Below are 24508 nucleotides of genomic sequence, written 5' to 3' on the forward strand. Positions count from 1 at the left end.
ACAAGCTAGCTCTAAGACAGCAAGACTCTCAAGATGTAAGAGTTCCTTCTTCACTTGCAAGCTGCAGCTCCTCAGACCTCTATCTTCTGCATGTGAATATTTAAATACATTAGACTTCTATATTCTCTATAGACTTCAGGGCTCTCTTGGTTAATGCTGATTGCAAATGCAGATCTAGAAACAACCCTTAGAAAGACAACTACCCTCAAGTTACATGAAGTAGAGACTTGTTTTCCATTTTAATGGATTCCAGACCACCACAACCAAACCAATTCATTATTCTTTCAACAAATATTATTGAGCACATACTATGGTCAGATCCACTAAAATACAGTGATTTTTAAAACACAACATACATTCAAAGGCAGAGATACAAAGGACAGAAGTTTACTCTAGGATGAAGTGTGGAGTTAGTCCTTAGGCATCATTAGTTTATAGTAAGAAGGTCATTAGTCCCTCTCTGGCTTTAAAATATTCTAAGAGTATGTTAAAAACAAGAATTCAACACAAGTAATTCAACACATTTTTGACCATCTACTATCAATACTATCTACTATTTTGACCATCAACTAGATATTACCAGATTCTAAAATGGATTGGGACGAGCCATATACTGTTGAAAAAACATAGATTTCAGAATCATCATTTCTGACTCTATCAAGACCTAAGTGTAAACTTGACAAGATATTTAATCTCTCTGAACTCAGTTTCCTCATCTTTAAATGATTATTATCTGAAAAATCTGCCTAGTAAGGTGGTTGTGAGGGTTAAATGAGATATGTCATAAAGTTCCTTGCAGAAAGCAGGTGATCAACAACTGTTTATCCTCTTCCTTTCAAACAAATTAGGGCACTGACACTAATTAAGACATTACCATTTTAGAAGAAGGTCTACAACAGTAAGACCAAAGGGAAAGTGAGAAATATTAAAAAAAAAAAAAAGACAGTTGGCATTCCATCAAAAAGCCTTCATTCTACTCAAAACCTAAAAGAAACATTCTTTTAGGAATAAACAAAATGTGATATATCCATACAGTGGGACATTATTCGGTGATATCAAGATACGAAGTACTAACATAGCTACAATAAAGATAAATCTTGAAAACACTATGCTAAGTTAAGAAATCAGTCCCAAAGAAAGGCATATTGTATAATTCCATTCATATGAAATATCCAGAATAGACAAACCATAGAGACAGAAGGTATATTAGTGACTGCCTCAAATGGACAAGGGAGGTATCTGGGGGAGATAACAAAGCAGTGCGAGGTTTCCTTTTGGAGTGATAAAAATGTTCTTTAAAATTGATTGTGGTAAAAAATAATAATAATAATAAAAATAAAATTGACTGTGGTGATGGTTGCACAACCCTGTGAATATACTAAAAGCCAAATGTTATGTGAATCATATTGAATGCAAATTATATCTCGATGAAAGTGGATTCTTAAAAAGATTAAATGAAAATAAAATAAAAAGATTAGATGAGACAATGCTTATAGTACCTTGGAAGAATTCAATATGTAGTGTAGGTTGATGATGTTACTGATACTGTTTCCAGGAAAAAAAATTCTTTTAATCTCAATTTTTATGCATACTATTGATGAGAATTACCTGGATCCTTTACCTCAAAATTATAAAACCATTCTATAATACAGAAACTTAAGAAACCTCAGCAATGGTCTAATAACCTAAACTCTAATAAACATTTACAACAATCAGAAATAACAACAGTAATTTGTCTAGTGACACCTCTGAACTTGTCCCCAGGTACTTCAGGTAAAGTTTACTGCTTCTTCCTCTGTAATTTGTCTTTTATCTTTCTACATATCATTATCTGTTATCAATATTTCTTCACATCATTATCAATTTTTCCTACTAAGTATAAGTTCTATCAGGGGAAGAACTATATCCCATTCATTTTTGTATCCTTTGAGAGAGCATATTGCAATACTGGTATATAACAGGTACTTAGTAAATGTTTATTGAATGAACATTTTACTGCTAATTCAAGGATTTCTTGTAACTTCTCATCTATCTAAACTCCTGTTTCAGTCTTCTTAAAAAGGAGAAAGGGGTTTTAAAAACTGACCAACTTTGCAATTACACCCCCATATTCCTACTAACAGATTAAAATGCCTCAACAACCAGTTTTGTCATAGACTTGAAGACCCAAGGGCTCTCGAGAACAGGGAAATATTCTGAAACAGTTTAGTTAGCCCTAGGAAAACAATGAAAAGTTTATATAATCAGCCCATGATCTCTGCCATCATCACTAAAGTAAAATGGATGAGAAGCCCTTCCCAGCTCCTTATTCTGCTGCTGCCTTTCAGTGAATATCTTTCCCTTCTGGCTCCCATAGGCACTAATATTAGTAACTAGCAGCAAAGCCTTGCTACTCTAACTATGGTTCCCAAACCAGCAGCATGGGCAAGACCTAGGAGTTGGTTAGAAATGTAGAATCTCATTTATAAGCAGATCCCCAGATGACTTGCATGCATGTTAGGATTCAGGCATCACTACAGTAGAGCTGGCTATATCCGGACTCTAGTGTCAGACTATCTAGATTTGAACTCCACAGCAGACCAGGCGGGGTACCTTAGGCAAGTCACTTCACCCAGAGGTTCTTACCATGGTGTGCACTTTACAAGCGCCTGAGAAGATTTTTAAAAATCAATGCCTCAAAAAAAAAAAAAAAAAAAAAATCAATGCCTCAGTCCCACCCCAGGGATTGATTTAATTAGTCTAGAGGCCAGTATTTTTTAAAGCTCCTCTAGCTAATTTTAATCTGCAGCCAGAATTGAGAACCACTGACTAACATCTCTAGGCTTCTATCAAATGGGACAGTTAAGAGTACCTGCTTCATGGTGCTGTGAGGAAAAAAATCTGATCATCTTTGAAAAGCTTTTGGCCCAGTGCTTAGAATGTGTCAATACTCAAAAATTGGTAGATACTATCATCATACCTGGAAACCTGAAAAATGAATTGTCCTGGAGAAGGGATTCAAAAAGAAGAGGCTCAAATGTTCTACAGGCAGGTACCTGGCAAACCTCATGAGGCACCAAAGAAAGGACATAACCAAAGAATGCATTATCTCCAGGATGAGTTTTTCCTAGCAGCAGACTGTTGGTTGAGGCTTCAAGGAAACTACAGTGTGTCAGGTAACGGGCAAACCAACTCTGCAAGGTGTCAGAAAATGTCAGCACCTTCACTTGGAATGTATCGTTGGGAGGGTGGGGAGCACTATTTCAACAGTTCTGTAACACAGGAAATCCCCCTTACCACACCTTCCTGATTTATACTGATTCTTGATACACACCACATGTGTCCTCAACTCTCTTTTCCCCTCCCCCACCCCAGGTTTCAATCATCCTGTTCCATATATAGGTGATGAAAACTTAAAACCTGTGGTTATAACTTCTACGAGAAATTTCATTTTGAAAGCTTGCTAAATTTCAACTTTATTGCCATGAGGAAAACAGAAGAAACAAAAGACCTCAGTCATCTAGTAACACAAAAACCCCTAGTGAAGACATTTAATAAGTGTAAGTTTTCTGCTGCAAGTTGTTGAAAATCCTGACCTTTGGACTGGGGTGCCATTCGTTTGCTTCTACAAATGGTCTATGAAACAACAGCATTTATTTGTGTAATGGTTTTAGGTTACGTGTTTAGTTTCACCTATAGATTTTAACTTGGCTAAGCCTAGCCTGGAGTTCCTTTTGAATCTATATCTCACTGGATTTAACCTGAGTCTACTCTTCCATAGGGATTCACAATGGCCAGGCAAATAATTCACAATCTTGCTTTTTAACAATTGCAAGGAAATAAACACCCAGATGAAAACAGCATACCTACTAAGGTACTGAGAGATATGTAAAGATTTATTTCAATGGTGATTACAAAGTTTTTTTTTAAATTGTTCATGGCTCAGTGACTATTATCACCAAAAAACTCATGTTCTATTTCTAGCTCTTCTGCCTACTTACTATGGGGCTCTTCAGGGTAAATGAAACAGACTCTTCCTCCCTTTCATTGAGTGCACTGCGATAGCTAATGAATGTCTACCTTTAAAAGGCTTTCAAATTCTTTGTTGGAAGTCTCCTCGGAGATATTGACATTCTACAGAGTGCTCTCAAAGTCCCCTAGTCCCATTGTCTGGGCTAGTTCTAAACTTACCCTGGATTTGGACCTGGTCTCAAGGGAGTCTAGAATTCAGGTGCTACATCTCCAAAAATGATATTCTATAGCCTGTCCAAGAGTTTGTCAGTGAAGAACAGTTCAAAAAGAAAGAAGAATCCAGGACTAAACTGGAACCTCACATACCTTCACGCAAACACACCCCCTCACAAAAGCCATAGACCCATTCTAGCCCCCAGAGAATTTGCTTCAGAGTGGCCCAACCACGGCAGAATACAAGTACCCACGTGGCTCACTAAGTGGAGTGACAGTACTATCTTTAGCTGTGATAACTTATTTAAGAGTGTCAGGCTTGAAGGGAGAGGTGCTGAATTCTAATACCAGCTCTGTCACTTAAAAGCCATGTTACTTTGAACAGCTTCTCTGAGTCTGTTTTCTTACTTATAAAGTGGAAATGACAAAACTTAAACTTACTCTACACACAGTCCCTGTAAGGATCAGAGGTGTTTTTATCATCTTTATGATTATGATTTACATTTACATTATGAATGTAAAAATATAATGATTTTTCTCCTGCAAACAAATGATTAGGGAGCTCTTCAAAAATGGCTACCTGTTTCCAACAAGACATTATGCAAGGTCTTCATAAATCTCACTTCTTTGGCTGACTTATATTCAAATTCACAAAGCAGCTTTAATGAGATGAGTGACATTCAAAGAAAATCAGGAAATCCTCAGCTAAGGTTTCTTTTAAATCACACAGTCATATAATATTTGAACAAAAACTCAAAATATTTTGAGTGTCACTTTCCATCTGTATTCAAAACTTCACAAAGCACTTATTTCACTAAAGGAAGCCATACTTTGATGCACAGAATTAGTTTTACTGTGACTTTTTTTCCTGACATTTACTCAAAGAATGTATTATAGCTAAAAGGATTAAAATGGATAAGGTTGTTTAAAAAGACATTAGGGGAAAATGAATAATTTAGATCAAGTTCCAGTATGGAGAAGGAAATACAATACCACAGCACTGCTTTGTTAGAAACTATGGACAAATAGCAAACAGAAGTTGTTGGGGAAAAGTACCGATGAAAGAAAGAGAATGGTTAAATTATAGCTCATCCATATATGGATTATTTACTCACTAAAAAACAGACTGTAGTTATTGACTAAAAGATTACTTAGATAAGCAAGTTGTACAATATGATCCCAGCTATATATTTTAAAGTTTATATACATCTGTATACAAAGAAAAAGGTCTGAAAAGATACATGCTAGACTATTAAGAATGACTACAGAGTGGAAATGAGGATCATTTGATATTATTGAATTTATACTAGTGAGAATGCATTATATTGGTAATTAATAAGATAAATAAAAGCATAAATCTTTAAAAGTAAAAATATGAACAAAGAAGTTAAGCATTCACCAGAAATATCCTATATGTTTCTTTAAAAAGGCAGAAACAGGGGCACCTGGGTGGCTCAGTGGGTTAAAGCCTCTGCCTTTGGCTCGGGTCATGATCCCAGGGTCCTGGGATGGAGCCCAGCGTCAGGCTCTCTGCTCAGCGGGGAGCCTGCTTCCTTCTCTCTCTCTGCCTGCCTCTCTGCCTATCTCTGTCTGTGAAATAAATAAAATCTTTTTTTAAAAAAAAAAGGCAGAAACAATGAATGGAAAAAAGCTTATTCCCTTTAGTATATTAAGCTACCAAATAAATGGCAAATATTAGTCAACAAGTATTTGCTGAAGAGCTACTATGCAAAAGACATTTTACTAGATGTTGTAGAAACTACAGAATTGATATAAACACTACTCTCACAGTGACCTATAATCTAAGGGTAGAGCCAAGTTTACATGAACACATACAAAAAGATACATGAGAAGATAAGGCAGAATATGAAAAGAGCAAAAGAGTGATTTTTAGATAATAAATGCCTGAGAAATTCAGACTGGATGAATTCATGAGGATATGAATTAGTTAAATCACTTTGAGCTGAGATAGTGAAGAATTCATAGAGAAGGAGGACAAATGTAATCAGGGCTTTGCAACGTAGGAAGAATTCAGAAATGGGTAGAAAGTGGGCAAACAGATGATAGAATGGGGTACCCAAGGGTTAGAAATGTTGGCAAAGAGAGAAGCTGACTCTCAAGGGCCTTGAAAAACTAGAGGAGAGTGAGAACTTGAATAGGCAGACAAGAGAGGTCTCTGAAGGTTTCTACCTGGACATATAGTAGACAGAAAGATTAGTCAGGCAGCAGGCAGAGAGAGGACAGAGACATGGAACCCAGAGCCCTGAGAGGTGGCAGAATGAAGAGGTAAGTGACCAAACTAGATGGAAACAGCCACAAAAGAAATAGTAATACTTTTCACATAGCCCCATTTTCAAACTTCCAAATCAGACTCAAACTAATAGAAACCCCTAGTGGAAAGGCCTCTGAAGCTATCTCAGTAGAAGAATAAGGAACATAGATAGTACTGTTATGCTATAGGGACAGTGACAATAACCAACTTCAGAGTGAGAGTGTCCTGGATCCAATCATAGCTCTGCCACTTAACAACAGAGTTTCTTAAATCACCCCTGGGACTTTGTGCAGAATATATAAATCTCTATGTTCCTTGGCTTCTTCATTTTAAGTGTAAAAGTGTTCTTCACTTGAATTTAAAAATCTCAATTCAAAGAGAAAGACAGGGAAGGAGGTTAGAAAGGAAGGGTTCTCTTGAAACCTCACCCTTATCTGTTACTTTTACTCTTCACAGGGTTTCACTGGGCTTACAACTCAAGGCTGAGCATGGTTCTGTTTATAAATAAAAAATAAGATAATTCTGAAACTGTCCAAGAATTTGTTTATAACTTTCTAACAACTTTTGAAATATACTTAATTTTCTGCTTTATATTCTGCCATTTCCTCTGTATCAATAATACTGTTGATACATTTCTATTATTCTCTTCAATGTATCCACTTCCAAATATACCTCCTTCCCAGAGAAACTAGTAAATTCTATTCCATATTAGATGAGTTGTTGTTCTATTCCTTCAATGTGTCATATGTGACAACCATCTCTTTGAGTTGTTCATGTGTTTCCCTGTGATTATTCTTGTGTTGTTTTACTTAGCAACTATTTAGTGTCCCACAAGACTTTCATTAAACTCATAGGAACTGAACTCGTGGCACAGATAATTTTAATGTTCCACAGGCTTAATATAAGGCTTTTGAGTGCCAGAAAGATGAATTGATGAATAAATAAAATAATGAATAAATCAAAGATGGGATCCTTCTACCTAAGCACGGTAAAGAGAAAACAGGACTGAGTTCTAATCCTGGTTCTACCAACTGCCCATCTTTATGGCCCAGCAAGTCACCTGTCTTTTCTGAGTCTCGGTTCTTCACACACACACACACACACACACACACATTATTTCTCATCAGATTAAGAATTAAATGAGATAACATACGGAAATACAGTAAGAGGTCAACAAACAGTAGCTATTACTAGCATTATTATTATATACTCTTAAGGCCAGATCAGGAGCCCTCCTCCTAGGCACATACGCTGACTACTCAAACTCTCATTTAATTCCTTCTCTCAGCTCCAATAGCCCTTACAGCTTGTTCTACATGGTTTAACATTTGATTATATCCTCTCTTGTTCTTATTATTTTTTGCATGTCTTCTGTGTCTGAAAAGATATTTAAGTCTGCAGGCTTAATGACTGATGTCATTGAGTGTCTGCTCTACAACTCATTAGCTAGGTGGTCTTGGACAGGTTACTTAACCACTCTGTGTCTTTTCCCCCATTTGTCAAGTGGAGAAAACAGAACTTTTCTTATGGAATTGATAAAAGAATTAAATGTACCAATGCATGTAAATTGCTTAAAATAGTATTTGGCTCTATAACTCTCTAACTCTATAATGTTAAGTAATATTATTATTACATTATGACTAATATTAAGCTACAGAAAAACATCCATTCTTATTTCAGAAATTATGTCCCAAATCTAAGCAATTTATCTTTTCCCAGCTTTCTAGTCTCACCTTCCTTCAAGGAATTTTTGCCTTTCCAGAGCAAGTGAAAATAAGGTAGTTGTTTACCCCTAACAATACAACATCCTCAATACAAACATATAGATCCAGACATATACCCCATCTTTTCTATATGCAGCTTATATTTTTTTTACTCTTTATTCTTTGCCATATAAAAAGCAAAACACATGTATTAAGGTTTCTAAATAACATAAATATTTTGCTTGATTTAAAGTGTCTGTTCCATGCAGTGTGATCTCTGTAAGGATTTTTATGTGTGTCAATGCCAGTCTGTTTTGATTGTAAATTCCTAGAGACAAAAATTATGTCCACTTAAGTCAATCAAGCATAAATTCTGGGACACTTGGACTAAATTAGATCGAGTATTCAGAGAAGAATCTCCGAAAAATTTAGAGAATGAGGAGGGGTGGATGGGGATTGGCTTAGCAGAAGGTTCAGTAGGAGAGGAGACAGGCAGAGCTTTGAAGGACAAGTAAAATTTTGAATTCAAGAGGGAGGATGAATGTTCAAGGTGGATGATATAAACAAAATGGAAGGACTAAACAAAGATTAATCTGACTGAAGTAGAAAGATAATACTGGAGATCATTGTGAAATTCTACAAATATAAAGACCAAAGTAGTTTGAGACTGAGGTTTATGCTTTATGCCTCTTGGTGCCCCAATAGTTAACACTAAGCTTGGCATATAGTTGATAATCAAAAGTTTATTATTTAAAAAAAGTCTGTTATTAAATTGTGCAAAATTACACTGTTTTTTTTGCTACACTAAAGTGAAGAAAACTGACAGAACTGAACTTCACTCCATCAAATCATGAAACCAAAGGACAGCAGAGATCAACAAGGTAACTATACCTTGTATAATACTAGGCACTAATCTAGAAATCTGTATTTACTCTGATTACATCACCATCCACAGACAAATGCAAGAAATAAAACACACCAAATTCTCTCGTGCTCATATATTCTCTCTTATACACACATACACACACACACACACCCCTACCTCAGTGTTCCCAATCCAACTGTCTCACAGACTGAGACAACTGAAAGCTTGATTAAGGCACTAAGAAGCACTGAAGCTAAGATTCTTAACATATAATCCATTTTTTAAAAATATTTTATTTATTTATTTGACAGAGATCACAAGTAGGCAGAGAGGCAGGCAGAGAGAGAGAGAGGAGGAAGCAGAGCTTCTCTGCTGAGCAGAGAGCCCAATGCAGGGCTCGATTCCAGGACCCTGGGATCATGACCTGAGCTGAAGACAGAGGCTTTAACCCACTGAGCCACCTAGGCGCCCCCATCTAATCCACTTTGATGAAGGATTCTCAAAAGAGGCTCCTAACTCCAGGAGCCCAGACCATGTGACTGGTGGCCTGATAAGGCCCAGGGAATCACAAAAGAAGTTTCTTTTCTTCTGTGAGGTACCCATCCCACCAGGAGGGTTTGGTAAAACAAGTGAGAGAATTTAAACTCATTTGGCAAGGGAAATAATCATATTTGGTATTGGCGATAGTAGAACAATTGTGTTGTATAGGAATACACAACTGTCTGTGGCCGCAATGACCAGGTGATAAATTTATACAAATGCGGTCGTTATTATAAGGTTTATTTGCTGGATTTTCTGATTCACTGAAATTAATTAAGCCACCTCTACTCATAACAGACCCCATAGTTTCCTGATCTCTACCACTTTCAGCACTCTATAGATGGCCACAATGACTAAATGACAGAACAACTATATCTTTTTGAGATACCCTATTCAAATTCACAAGGTACAATGAGCTGCAGATAACATCAAGTCTTGGATACCAAGTTTTAAACGTTACAGAAAATGCATCCTTTTGTTTTCAAAAAGCAGAATAAGACATACATAAAACTTTAGGTGATTCCTGACACACTTTAATAAAATATTAAATTAAATCAAATCCTTCTAAATTTGCAGGCAGACAAATCGATAAATATCAAATGATGAAATTGAAAGTTTATCCTTGGCCTGAAAATCTCCAGAAACTGCTTTTGGCTGAAGTGGTAAGAAGTCAGTAGTATGAAATTTGACATTAATACCTCGACCTCATTCATATTCTCAGCCTCAGTGTCAAACAGGAACTAGATGTCTGCCCAATGAGTAAATTCATGAGTGAATGTACATTATAAAATACTGACTGTTTTTATTCTGTATGAAGGGTAACAAAACTTATCAAACAAGTTTTAAAACCTTTTCTTTCTTTTATATAGAAAAGAACCAAATTAATTATTAAATTTTGAATTCTCTTTCAATCATGCTTCATAACTCAAACCTCATCAAGTACTTTAGCTAGACTATGTGAATGTGTGCAGTAATTTTGAAAAGAAGAATGGGAGAGGGCAAGGGGCACTGCCTATATTGAACATATGTCCTACCCTTCTCCAACAGAATAAGAGAACTTACAACAGCCTCTAGTTTCCTACAGAACAATACCAATTTACTATGGCTAAAATTCAAGATTCTCATAATGTAATCTAGATTTACCCAAATAACCTTTTCCTTCAGACATGTACTTCCTTCTTCAATTACATATTTTGGAACTAACAAAAACATATTAGAATTTCTTACAACTCGGGCGCCTGGGTGGCTCAGTGGGTTAAGCCACTGCCTTCCGCTCAGGTCATGATCCCAGGGTCCTGGGATCGAGTCCCACATCGGGCTCTCTGCTCAGCGGGGAGCCTGCTTCCTCCTTTTTCTCTCTCTCTGCCTGCCTCTCTGCCTACTTGTGATCTCTCTCTGTCAAATGAATAAATAAATTCTTAAAAAAAAAAAAAAGAACTTCTTACAACTCAATTTAGACATAATTTTAGCACCATGAGCTTTTCTTAGAATCATTTCTAATGGGATGCCTGGATGGTTCAATCAGTTGAGCGTCTGATTTTTTATTTTTGCTCAAGTCATGATCTCAAGGTCATGAGATCGAGCACGAGAAGTCTGCTTGGGGATTCTCTCTCCCTCACCCATTGCCCTTCCCTTGCTTCTCTCTAAATAATTATTTGTAACACGCACTTTTATTTTTTATGTTTTTAAATTATAAACATTTCTGAATTAACAAAAAAATGTACAAATAGGCCTCTAAAAAATATAACATAGCTCTGCCAACATGAACTAAGATAATTCTTAACATGTATCTTCTATGTGACCAGGATGGTTTTCTTACTACCTAGACACATATTTAGGCTTTGTCCTCATGCTCTTTCCCTTGAGTTAAATGTCCTCTCCTCTTGTCACTACCTTTCCAAAGTCGGCCTCTTTCACAAGGCCCAACCTAACTCCTACCTAAATCTGGCCCATATCCATCTCTACTTTTCCTGTTACACCTGGCAAACTGTTTCGCTTAGCACTTCCTGCTATATTGTCTCTGAGTTACTCTTAAGTTTTATCAGTATAAATGTTATCTCACTAATTAAGCTATTGGTTCATTGACAGCAGAGACAGTGTCTTTTAAGGGCACAGGTCAGTTATTCTGTAGAACGTCTTTCAGTTTGGTTTGGCTAGTGTTTTCTCATAATTACAGAGAGTCAGGGATTCTTCCGAAGAATATCAAAAAGGTGATGTGCCTTCTCATCACATCACATCAGGGAATACATGATTATCCACATGATTTATCTGCTCATGTTAAGCTTGATCACTTTGCTGTAATGGCAGTCTGTCAGTTTCTCCTCTATAAGGTTAGTGTTATCCCCTGTACAGATTCTCTTCTTTAGAAACAAATCATTAAATGAAGCCTACACTTAAAAGGACAAAAGTCAAGTTCTATCTCCTAGAAAGAGAAGTATCAAAGAATTTGTGGACAAAAGCCGAAACCACCACCGCAATTCATTAATATTATGAGAGAGATGCTTTGAGGCTATGCAAATATCCGTTTTACATTAAGGTCTTAGCTATTTTTTTTTAAGATTTATTTATTTCAGAGAGAGAGAATGTGAGCAAGGGGAGAGAGAGAGAATCCTCAAGCAGACTCCCCTGTGAGCACTGAGCCCCATGTGGGGCTTGATCCCAGGACCCCAAGTTCACAACATGAGCTGAAACAAAGAATTGGATGCCCAACCAACTGAGCCAGCCAGGCACTCCTCACCTATTTATTTTAACACTGATTAGATCTTGCCTATAGCAATTATTACTGTGTTCTAATGGTGATTTGGAGCACTACCATTTATTTATTTGATATTCTGCCATTCTTTGTCTAGCATGAAACTAAACAGGGTAGGTAATCAATAAATACTTACAAATGTAACTAAATTTCAAGAACCTATTTTTTTTTATTAACGATTATTTTTTTAATTTATTTGACAGACAGAGATCACAAGTAGGCAGAGAGGCAGGCGGGTTGGGGGGAAGCAGGTTCCCTGCTGAGCAGAGAGTCCCAATGCGGGCTCGATCCCAAGACCCTGGGATCATGACCTGAGCAGAAGCAGAGGCTTTAACCCACTGACCTACCCAGGAGCCCCAAAATTTCAAGAATCTTTATAAAACCTTTTATTTTAAATAAAATGAGACAACAAAAATGCAGGTAAGTTCAAGGCAAATAGGTTTTTTGGTGGTTGTGCTGTTTTTGTGTCTTATGTCTTGACTGATGGTATGTAAATAGAAAGAAAGAAAAATTAACTACCTCACCTCTACTAAAACTGGAAAACTTCCTGAAGAAAGGTGAATAGTAATAATAGTTGCAGAGTGCCTTAGAGTTTATAAGTATACTTGCATTCATGCTTTAGTATTTCAGAAGCTCTCTGAAGAGAAAATCTTCAAGACAAGAGAGATTAAAAAAACTTCTGAAGTTTGTGAAAAAGCACTATTAAATCAGGAATTAGAAAACTAGGCATAGAAACTAAGTAAGGCTAACAGGGAAAAGGAAGAATAAAGGCAAAGAAGAAAGAGATACAATATATAATTAATAATGGGTCCAGTGCAAGGCTTTAAACCAGGTGATAAATTTAAATGTAGAGCATGAAACCAAGATGACTTAGATTACATAAGATAAAGAGTACACGGTTAAAATAATGGAAATTGTCATTAAAATGAGCATTAAGAATGAACTTTAAGACTATGCATTGAAGGTAAAAAATGAATAGAATCTTCACATACAAATTCATTCATTTCTTCATTAGTCACCTCCATTTTCCCAGAGATTTAACAGTGTTAAGCCAATAAATATCCAAAAATATTTACTGAAGCTCTACAGAATGCTAGACATTTTGGAATAAACACTAATTAGATATGGTCCCTTCCTACGGAAAATATGCTTTCTAAAAAGTAAAACATTTAACAGAAAGGAAAACTTTTCACATACGTGTTAAAAGTTAAAAAACAAAATAAGGCAGACGGAAACAACCTAAAGAGTAAAAGCTACAACAAACCAGAGAAAGAAGAGATCACCATGCAATCATAGGCTCAGGAAAGAAAGGCCTTGAGAAAATAAGGGGCATTTGCAATGGGCCTTCAGGAATTAGGTAGTGGGTGAGACTTGAACAGAGCCAGAAGAAAGGCATTCAAAGCAGAGATATGTGGCTGAACAAAGGTAAGGGGTTGAGATAATGACGGTGCTTTACAAAGAGTGAAAATCAAGTAGGACTGTAATAAAAAGTATATGAAAACACAGGATACAAAATTGTAAGCCAAGACTGAAGTGTGAAAGGCTTTGAATGCCAAGTTGAGGAGCTTGGACATTTCCTGTAAGCAATCCAAAAATAATCGAAATTTCTGGGCAAAAGAGTGATATAATGAATATGATATTTTAGAACTATCAAGTTGGCTTTTGATGTGCAAAATAAATGGTGTACAAAAGGTAAGGCAAACGGTAAGATTCCAAGGTTTGAAAAACAATTCTATTTTTATTTCTTCCACCATCACCATGTTTGTATGAAATTCAAGATGCCTGCCTAGAGTGGAATATGAATAGAAATGCGTAGAGTGGAAAAGATAACTATATTAAAAGAGTAACCAGAGACTCTCCTAAAGTGATACAGAAAGTGTGGTTTTAGAAAGTTAAGAGAAAATGCAGTTTGCACTAAAGCTTAAAAAGTATGTGGAAAATAGAAGCCACATGCCTTCTTAATTGCACTATTCATTCAGGGGGGAACAACAACATATCACATCAAAGTAGCAATATGAATTAACCATATTGTATTTTACCTAAGCTAGAACTATTGGTTCATTTCATTGTTAGCATATAAGAAAACTAAAGATATGTTTCTTCTCTCATTACCACAAAAAAAGTAAGCCACCCTATGTTTTGCATCTCCATTCCTTAAAGACAATTCTCCCGACATTCCCTTAAACCTCTCAGACAATTCCCTAATTCTATCTCCTTTCTTCTGTATAAACTTGTCTCACTGAATCTTATTCACTTCTTAATCCCACTTCAAAATATAAGATGTTACAAATTTTCTGAAATTGCTCTTAATAAATGTAAGATCCTTAGCCTTTACATAGTGCTTTGTAACTGACAAAGTATTTTATACACATTACTTCCTAAAAGCCTCACAGAAGCAATGCACAGCAGGTATTATCATCATCTATATGCTATAGAGAAGCAGCAAGCCCAGGGCCACATAATCCTAAATGATGGAGCAAGGCCTACAATACAGGCTTTCTAAGTCCAAATTCCATATTCCCTTCACTATAGCATTCAATTTCATAATGTGCCAATAAGTGTATCTTATTACTCAAAATGTATGCTATTACTCTGTATTATGTTTAAGTCAATACATCTTGTTTTTAATAAGGTGCTTGTGCCCAAGTGCCTATTACAGGGCCATTTACTAAGATCTAATTATGTTTAAGATGTTCATCATGGTGATGATAATTATCACTGGATGAAAAGTGACAACTGAAGTATAATGTTTGCAAAATTGCTCAAACTATACCAAAAATATTTTTGCCTTAAATTCTGTAATACAACATCAAGAACAAAGACAATATGGGTGATTTAAGGATATGTGAGCATCAAAGGGCAAAAACAGGGCATTCCTACTCTCTTTAACTCTGCTAAGGCCTCAAATACTGATATAGTTCAGAGCATCTTATTACCAGGGAGACATAAATCAAAAGGAGTTCAGCTAAAAGCAATAAAGCAGATTAGTGTCTGGAAGTACAGACTTTAAAGAAAGTTTTAAAAGAATTAAATCCAGGTAGTCTAGATAAAAAACAGCTATGAAAAAACCTTTTTTTTTTTTTTGAAGCTGTCACACCAAAGACAAATTATTTTGAGATAGATGTTTAAAAAATGCAAAAAAAAAAGAAATAATCGTAACTATTTGGAGAATATTTATAAAAGGAGAATTCAAGATAAGAATATGCTGGCAAAAACCTATGGGACAGAACTCTGTCCCACAAGTGTGGTAAAAACTACATTCCTAGAGATATTTAAAACCAGGTTGGACAAAACTAGAAAAGGATTCCATATGGAATGATCCTGTACTGGCCCCTGAAGTAGTGGAAAGATCGAAGATGACCTCTTAGATGTTTTCCATTTCTGATTTTTTTTTAATTCCATGAAATTTTATGGGGCACAGCCTTCTACCAATTTCCTTCCTCCCCATGATGCCCACTTTCTCCCTTTATAAAGGGAAACAAATTGTATCTTTCATTTTAAGTGGATCTCATGTTCTCAGTGAACTGGTAATATAATCCTAGGTACAAGTTTGGGAGAAAAAGACCAATTCCTGTCATTTATAATGGTCCTTTCTCCCCTTCTCCCCCCAGCGGTTCTTGGGGCTCTTAAACATTTTTTCACAAGCCATAGAAGTAGTAGTTGACATGGATTCGAAGAAGAGCTGTTTCATTAGGAAAACCATTAATATTCTCCCTTTGCATGTCTGATCACAGAGCTGACAGTGACCCTGGGAGCTATAAGGCCCTCGGTCAAATTACCATCAGAACTGCTGTTCGGGATTATCCTTAACCTTTCTGCATTTTATGCTGAGTGACAGCAAAATCTATTGCAACCCACATTTTTACTGCAATGACATTTACCTCTAAAAAGACCTAGCCTTATACTCCTATAGACTTCGGCAAATGTTATAAGTCCATTCACACTTTAAACTGAAGAAGACTCAGCCTCACTCTCTTTCTCCACTCTAGCACTTAAAAAAAATTTTTTTTCCCCAGTCACCCTTGGGATAAATCCCAGCATCTCTCCAAAATCCCATTCAGTGAAATCCCAGAATATACATACATACAATACATACATACAATTTCCTCATTTTGCTGATTTACAAGGACAAGATAAAACAAAATCCAGGGAGCTCTAAGAACCTGTCTTTGAGCTCTGTAAGCTCTGAGGCTCACTTATGAAAAGGGACAGCAGGGCAGAGATAACTCTCCAAGAATGGACACCAATGCCTCTTTTATACAACCTACACTGCCTCAGTAGCTGGGGACCCACCAATTCCCATCTTGACTATTTGAAAGAAATATGTCCCCTACCCACAAAGAAAATTCATATGTATTAACATTATACCCTCTAAACAAAACTTAAATACCATTTTCATTTTTTCCTAGTAAAAACGAGACTATTCGAACCTAAAAAGATTGGCTTCTCGAACTTGAATATGATTTGGAGTTTTCAAAGCTCTTCCAACACTTAATTCATTTGATCCTGGCAAGAAAGAAGGCTGGCATTTATAAACCCATTTTAAAACAGGAGAAAAAAAAAATGCGACTCTAAGATTAGGCAGTCTGAAGGAGAACCCACTGTGGAGATATTCAAACCTTTCCCAACAAGGAGGTCCAATATAAAAGGATTATCCAGAAAACTTCAGAGTGGGTTTCAGAAGAAGCTGTATCACCCCTATCCTCAACTCAGGAAAGCAAGAAATAAGAAAAACAGAAAGGCATTTTTTTCTAGAATTTTGGAAATGAAACGTGACCCTGACCTATTAGTAGCCCAAGAACCTATCTGAATTTTCTCAAGAAACACTCTACATCTTCTGCCCCACAGAACTGGCCTGCCAATTGTTCTGGCTACCAATTCTCGGCCTCTGAGCTCAGACGCCCAGCGAAAGGCCGGCAACCTGGTGACCACCAACCACCCTCCCCCGCAATCACGCCAGGATTCCCAAACTCCCGCATCCCCTAGCCCAAAGCTACTAGCTTTTCAGAGGAGCTTCCACCAGGCTCTCCTCCAAATCTGCTAACACCCCCACCTCACCCCACACATCAAGTGCCCGCTCCTCTTCCTCAAACTTCCCTCACGCCGCTAGACTGGAAGCAAGTTTCTCACCATCCTCATAGTTTTTGAGATAGTAATCCGGACCGGGGCCCCCGCGGCTTTTCGCCGGGTTCCTCAGATTCTGGAACTGCAGGAAGTCCGTCCTTTTGCCTCCAAAGCGCAGAAAGGCGGGCGAAAGTCCCCGAGCCAGGGTCACCAGACGCTTCGAGCTGCAGAGGTAAAGAGAGGAAAGGATCCTGGGGGAAGGCGAGAGGGCGCGGGATACCGACCGAGGCCCTCTTCCCACTCTCCGCGAGCGACCTGGCGGAGGCTACGGGCTGTGTCCCACCCCTCCAGCCCGCCACCCGCGTGGGCCCCGGCATCTCGCGTGCGCCTGGCTCCCAGGGCTTTGCCTCCTGCGCCCAGCCGGCCGCGGCCCCCTCCCTCAGACAACCCTCCGCGGCTCGCCAAAGGTACTTCTTTCCAAACGGTTAGTCTGTTTGCTAACACAGTGCATGTCGGGGGGTAGCGGTGCGGGCTGGGGGGCACTTCTGCTGAGAACACGGGGCTAAGGCGCAGTTGCCCAGCTTCTGCCACTGCCTGAAAAGCGCTCCTGGCGGAGACGCGCAGCGCGCGGACTGCCGGGCTCCGACTTTTGCCAAACTTCTAGGCTGAGAGCCGAGATCTGTTTCCTCCGCCCCAGAGGCACTGCAACCGCTGTGGATAAGGTGACACCTGCCTCCTTTCTTTCAGACCAGGTACCTGAGATGGAAGGTTTTGTGTTTGTTTGTTTGGTTTTTTTTCTTAATGCTAAAGTTGATTTTCCTTCAGCACTATCTTTTAACAACCGCATCCATCTCCCAAACCCTGGACAAGAGATTTCCGGGGTAAATCCTTGCTTTTTTGAGAACTCTTGCCCATTCCTTGCCTGGCACGGTAAAAGCGGTGTCTCTTTGGTCCCTTAAGTAATTCAGCGTGATCTCAAGAAAGGTAACATCCTCTCTACTCTGAGTTCAACTTCATCTTTTTCCTTCCTACGTGGGACCCTTTGGAAACAAGCTCTGGGAAAAGTAAAGTTTGCTGATACGTGGAACCCACTCCTTGGAGGAGATTCGAGGAGCTACAGAGCAGCATTTACATTTATTTAGGTTAGGATTTCCATAAATAAGCTGTCTTAAAAGCCAAAAACTACCTCAGGGTGGGGTAAAGAAGGGGCAGTGCAGATGCTCTTAGTACTAAGACGATCAACTGTTGAATTCTGGATCTGTTAGTTATTTTTAACACTTTGCTGGTTCAGGCTCTGAAAATCCAAATCCAAATGTAGAAAACATAGGATTATAAAGGAGGGGGAAATGAAATTAAAAAGCCGAGGACTCCAGTTTCAGAGAGTTGCTGACAAAAGTGGTAGCCGCCCCAAGAAGTGGCCGGGAATGTCGTTTGCCCGAGGACTCCAGGACGGCGTTCTCAGACAGGCGCAGTCATTGCATCGCGTGGCCCCACGGCAGACAGAGGAGACATCCGTGCCAGTACCAGCCGACAGATAAGGCATTTCCAAAAACCGTTCCTCGGGAAGCCTGTACAACCTATGCAAATGCGCCCCGCCACGGCTCTTCTTCGAAAAGCCGCTTTCCAGAATCTTTTCCGCAGCATGCATTTAACGAGACGGTTTAAAAAGGAAAGAAGGAAAAAGAAGCCCGAAGGAGTCCGCGCAGCTGGAGTAGTGCTATGCAAGTGGGGCGTGTATTTCGGAAAACTCCCGTCACTCGCAACCAGCGGACGAGCTCAGAGACGCGCTCTGCTGCACGACAGAACTTCCGAGGAGGGAGCCCGGCCGCGCGTAGCTCTTCCCGCCTTCCCGCGGAGGCACCGCCAGGAACCGAAACGGCCTCTGCGGCGGCAGCAACACCACCAACCGCTCAGTCCTCCCGCAACGCTCGCTCCACGTGGAAGGAGCGCTCCATGTGGCGCCTCCTGCTACCTGCCGTGTCCGCTGATCCGGCTGAGGCCCCGGGCAGACCCGCAGCGCTGAGGGGAGTGCCAGCAAAATGGATTTCGCAAGGAGTGAAAGATACTCACGAAAGACGCGCGGCACACGCGGCCTCTGGATGGAAAAGTGGGAATGAGAGAGCGCTCGGAGCTCTTCGGAAGAGCCCACAGCTGAGACTCCAATTTGGATAGAATTTTTAATAACTCAACACTGGATTCGACATTGCAGACGATTTATTTATTTATTTATTTATTTAATTTTTTTTTAACACTACAACTCTGTCCCTGATGGGTAGGGGTCTTAGTTGCCTAACTGCTAAACAGTAACAACTCAGAAAGTGAGCACAATTAGATCAAGCCGTTGAGTAAGGGGGGAGTCCATGATGACAAACCACCGGTTTAGTGGTCCGCTGGTGCCAAGTTCAGACCTCCGAAACATCCCCGTAGTATTTCTAGGACCCTTTCCGTTCTCCTTTTATACCCTATGACTGGAGCGAGAATTTTTTTTTTTCTTTAAAGAAAAACTATGCAGTTACCGCAGGAGATTTAAGGAGGAGGGACTGGGGGGCCATTCAGTCTATTAAAAACGTCTTACAAAGTCCTGAAGTCTGGAAAGGACAGCAGAGGATATAAAAGAAAACTCCAAAAATCCAATCCAACTTGCCCACCGCTCAAGTCTCTGCTTAAATTCGTTTTCTGTCTTGGGAGTGGGAGAGAACTGACAAATCGATCTTTCCGTGGAAAATTCCACTTCCGTGAGATCCCCGATTGAACACTCACATATACACATAGGCGCTCTCTCTCTCTCTCTCTCTCTCTCTCACACACACACACACACACACACACACACATATACACACCAATTCCTCTCGGGTCTTTGTTGCTTAAGACCTTTTCTTCGCTTTTGTAACTGCCCTGAACCTCTTGTTTCTCTTTCAGAAGTAGACGGGGAGTCTAATTGTGGATATATGTAAGCACAACATTTTTTCAGTCATAACTGATAAGTTTCTGAAATGCCTTCTGCATTGCAAACATGTGCATCGTAATAGAAAACACTGCTTTTCTCAATCACCAGCTAAAGCCTCACAGCAAATATTCCAGGAGGAGGAAAAACCTCTTTTCTTCTCTTTGTGAGATCGCTTGGCTTCTTTTCTTCTTCTTCTTCCCCCTTTGGAATGGGGGATAGGAAGGGGTGGGGGTTGTTACTTTAAAAAAAAAAAAATGATCATGGAAGCCCCTGCCTTACCTTAAGAAATCGAGCCAGCCATCATGAATGATGGACGGATCCAGCTGCAGAGAGAGGAAGTTTTCATTGACTGTCCTGACTGGGTTCTTGGTGCTCACATCAAGTAGAATCAGAGTCTTTTCCTTCAAACCTGGAGCTCTGTCTACAGGCAAGGGTCTCCTGTCTCCAACTTGGGAGGAAAGGGAGAGATGGACCAACAGAGCCAAGAAGAGAGCCACCGGGGCTAGGCACGCAGGGGGGCGGGAGTTGCTGGAGGGCATGGCTTCAGGGAAGGCACAGAGCACCCCCATTAAATCCCTCTGATTTAAACCTCTCTTCCTACAGGGTCTCGCTGGTGACTAATTGTCCTTATCTAAAGTGTGTGTCTGTCTGCCTCCCCCCACACACACTTTTTTTTTTCTCTCCTTTTCCCCCCTCTCTCTCTCTCTTTCTCCCTCTCTCTCTCTCTCTCCTTTTTTTTTTTTTTCAGTGTTTTGGTGCTGGTGGAGCAAACTCACGCCCCTAGCCAGCCTTCTCAGCAACTCGTGCCAAGAGTACTCGTTCACCAGCACCGCCCCTTTAAGAGATTTCGACTGCAGACATTTTTTTAACTTTTTAAAGGTGAGGGGGTTGGGGGGGGGAGGCGGGAAGTAGGAGGAAGGGGTGGCGTTGTACCCTCCTGATTTAACCCTCTAGGGTCAGGAAGCAGAGAGAGGGATCGAAACTGTTTGGTTGTCATGTTTTGGGTAGGGGCGGGACATCTTTTTTTTTTTTTTTTTTACTTCCCTCCCAGCGAGGCTCTGGGGAGGGCGGTTCTAGCTTCAATCCCGACTCGAAAGCCTCAGCGCCAGCCCTGGACGCGCGGGAGTAAAAGAGTGCGCACCCGCCGCGAGACTGTTTCTCCTGACAGTGGCAGGCATTTCTTCCGCTCTGGGCCCTTCCCTTTGCGCTGAAGGAGTAAAACCAAGAGTGGTTAACTTGCAGAGGGGGTCCTGCGGTGGCGACTGTGATTCCTGCTAAAGCATTAGAGTGCAGATGGAGACTTAATGGACACAAGTATGGACCTCTGCTACTAGCTGCGCAGCCACACAGAAGCATCCTCTAGCCTCATCCTCACTACGGGAAACAGTAGCCGGAAGGAATACAATGTGACCTGGTCAAAGGGCTTATCCACCCGTAGGAGCAAAAGGGCCCGGGCAGCACATGGCTCCGGTCTACCTACAGCCAAGAAAAAAGTATCTTGGGGAGACTTCAATATACCCCAACTTAGGCCAAGTCAAAGCAATCTGGTACGTACTGGGACAGTCTGGGCCGCGCTGCGCCCACCTGAGCCATGGCTTGGCTACTCCACTGCACAAGCAGTGTGGACTTGCCCTTCCAGCCTTTCCTAGAGGTCAACCATGGCTATCCCTCCCGCGGGGAAGTGCGCCTTTACAGTGCTGGAATGGAATAGAGTAACATAGTTGGGTTTTCAAACTAGGCCAGGAGTCACAGACAGGGCCCGGAGGGCACACATTCCCTAGATGCTCAGGAATAGCCAGGAGCAGTGTAGTGCACCACCCGCCCTAGCTCACCAAGCCTGACCCACCCCGCCTCTCAGCGGAAGCTGTGGGTTCCAAGCTGTGGGTTCCAAGCCCAAACCCGGAAAAGAAGTCGGGCCAGTTTGCTATACCCACAGCAAAGTTGTGGCCCCACTTTCGGCTTCTTTCTGGAACAAAATAGGCCTTCTACTTGGCAGATGAAGATAACTATTTTATGTACTGTGGGTATGCATGAGCATCCCAGAGCCTCCAGATATCAAACAGGCAAAATGCTGAGCAAAGGTTTTCCCCAAAGGTGGATGTGCAAATGGCAGTCTCAGAGCCACAAACACTGAAATGGCAACCTGTCTCCCCTCTCTCCCCCCAGACAGGATGAAGGAATCCGAAAAGGGCTGGAGTGCATGACCTCCAACTGAAGTTCTCTGAGGAGCTTCTATCAAACTAAGCAACCAAGAAATACAGAGGTTAGGTTGGGTTAGACTGGAAAGTGCCATTAAGAACTTCTAGAAGTAAGACTGCATAAAATGAGGCCAAAAGAGAAGGAAAATCCAAGGCATATTATCTAAGATGATTTTAAAGACCAGGATGTTATATACTGAAATATTAGATGTGAGTTTTGGCCCTTAAGACCTGCCTGCTTTTTTTGGTTCCTGAACATTTCTGACATACACCTAAATCCTTTAAAATATGTGTGTTTCTGTGAGTGGGTGTAAGTTCCCATAGAAATTACTTTAATTTTAAAATGTGTGCTGAGCACCTCCTTGAAATAGATGGTAACAGCCTAGTGAGCAAAGATTTTTTTTTTTATCCTTGTATCTCTAGACCCAGGCACTTAGTAGGCACTCAATAAATGTCTATGAAATAAATCAATCGTAAATCAAATCATGCTCAATACAATAAAATCATTTGGTGCATTCAAGAAGAATGTGGAAAAAAAAACGACTTATTGTCACAGTGAACATTAGGTTTCAGTTCAGTCATTTGTTTACCCAGCTATTAGCATTTTCCTGGTCACCTCCTTCAGGAAATACTCATCTTACAAATTCTGAAGCCATTAGTTCAGTTGCTGTATTCAGAATTAAAACTGATTATATATGTTTAACAAGGAGTCAGATTTTCCAAGGGCCTAAACATCCCCTGGCTTACAAGTGAATGTACTTTTAGAAGCCACATTATATGGGACCAGAAGACAAACACATAAATGAAATAAATCACTCACCCCCTAGATGTCTATAATTAACGTACCTTTCAAAAATGCCTACCCTTGGGACTAAGGATGAACTTGGATATAATGAGAATCTGCCATTAATCATGGATTAATTTTATCCACAATTTTTGCTTATTTACCCAACTATTCTATAATTGTTTGGTGTCCTACTTACTTTAACCAGTATTTAATGTTCTCTTAAACAGAACCTGTATATAGTACAAAATCAAAACCTTTCTTTTTAATTCCTGATGAAAACTGTCTTCTTAGTAAAGCAATTGAAATTCTGTAGTCATGTACAGCCTCAGGACATCGAGGCAAAGAAAGCAATTCAGTAACATTTAAGGAGTTCCAGATAGTTGACTCCAAGATGACCTGACTGTTTGGTCCTTCCTTCTAGTTAGGATAAAGATCTTTGCAGGGCTACTCTTCCCAAATAGCCTCACCTCCCCATATCATGGCTTTTGTCTTGCTTCCTATCTAATCCTAAATTATATGCTGTAAGTAGCTCATTATTAATCTCTATATTAGATTAGTTTCTACTCTGGTTTCTATGTGCTGAGTGGCAATGACCTGGATCTCTGTTCTGTCTTAAATTGTAATTTCCTAGGAGATAAGAAGTGGGACCTTTGTATAAAATATGAATTGGGTACTAGATGCATCTCTTTGGAAATGCTCTTCTTGATGTTACTGAATGATCTTCATAGATAAACTCCTTTGATATCTAGGAGTCTAGTTTCCCACACCTGTAAGAAATCTTGAAGGTTAACTCATTATTTTTCTAGACTATGGGATTTCAAAATAAATATTAGTAGAGAAGAGCTGACATATATTTGACAACTTATTTTGTCTAGCAAGCACCTTAAAAAAACTATCAACTATTTGTCACTATTATTTCCCAAAAGAAAAAAAAAATTTAGTAACCCCCCCCCAAAAAAAAGCTGACACGGTATCTCAAAAACAAAAGCAAGTGTTTAAACTGAATAAATTTAGCTTCATGAAAAATCACTATAGTATTTTCATCATTTCATCTCAGACCAACTGAGATATGCCAGTGACCAATATGGGTACCAGTACTAATGACTGGGACTAATGCTACATCCTATTTCTATGGCCAAATTCTATTTTGTAGTATATAGGAATGCTGCAAGATGTGCATGTTTTTAATGCTTGTCTTCTTGACTACAGTAATTTC

General features: G+C 39.6%; 1 protein-coding gene across 1 annotated transcript in view; it reads right to left on the reverse strand.

Moving 5' to 3' along the window:
* Positions 1-21119, reverse strand: part of HPSE2 (heparanase 2 (inactive)) — a 700195-nt gene extending 679076 nt beyond the window's left edge. Inside the window, exons 1-2 of the mRNA XM_044240286.1 lie at positions 20587-21119; positions 17427-17584 (exon numbers count right to left, since the gene is read on the reverse strand). Coding sequence (XP_044096221.1) covers positions 17427-17584; positions 20587-20876 — 448 coding nt within the window. The 5' untranslated portion in view covers positions 20877-21119. The remainder of the gene's footprint in view (positions 1-17426; positions 17585-20586) is intronic.
* Positions 21120-24508: the final 3389 nt, after the last annotated feature.

Source organism: Neovison vison, chromosome 2, assembly GCF_020171115.1.
Source record: "Neovison vison isolate M4711 chromosome 2, ASM_NN_V1, whole genome shotgun sequence".
NCBI classification, from domain to species: Eukaryota; Metazoa; Chordata; class Mammalia; order Carnivora; family Mustelidae; genus Neogale; species Neogale vison.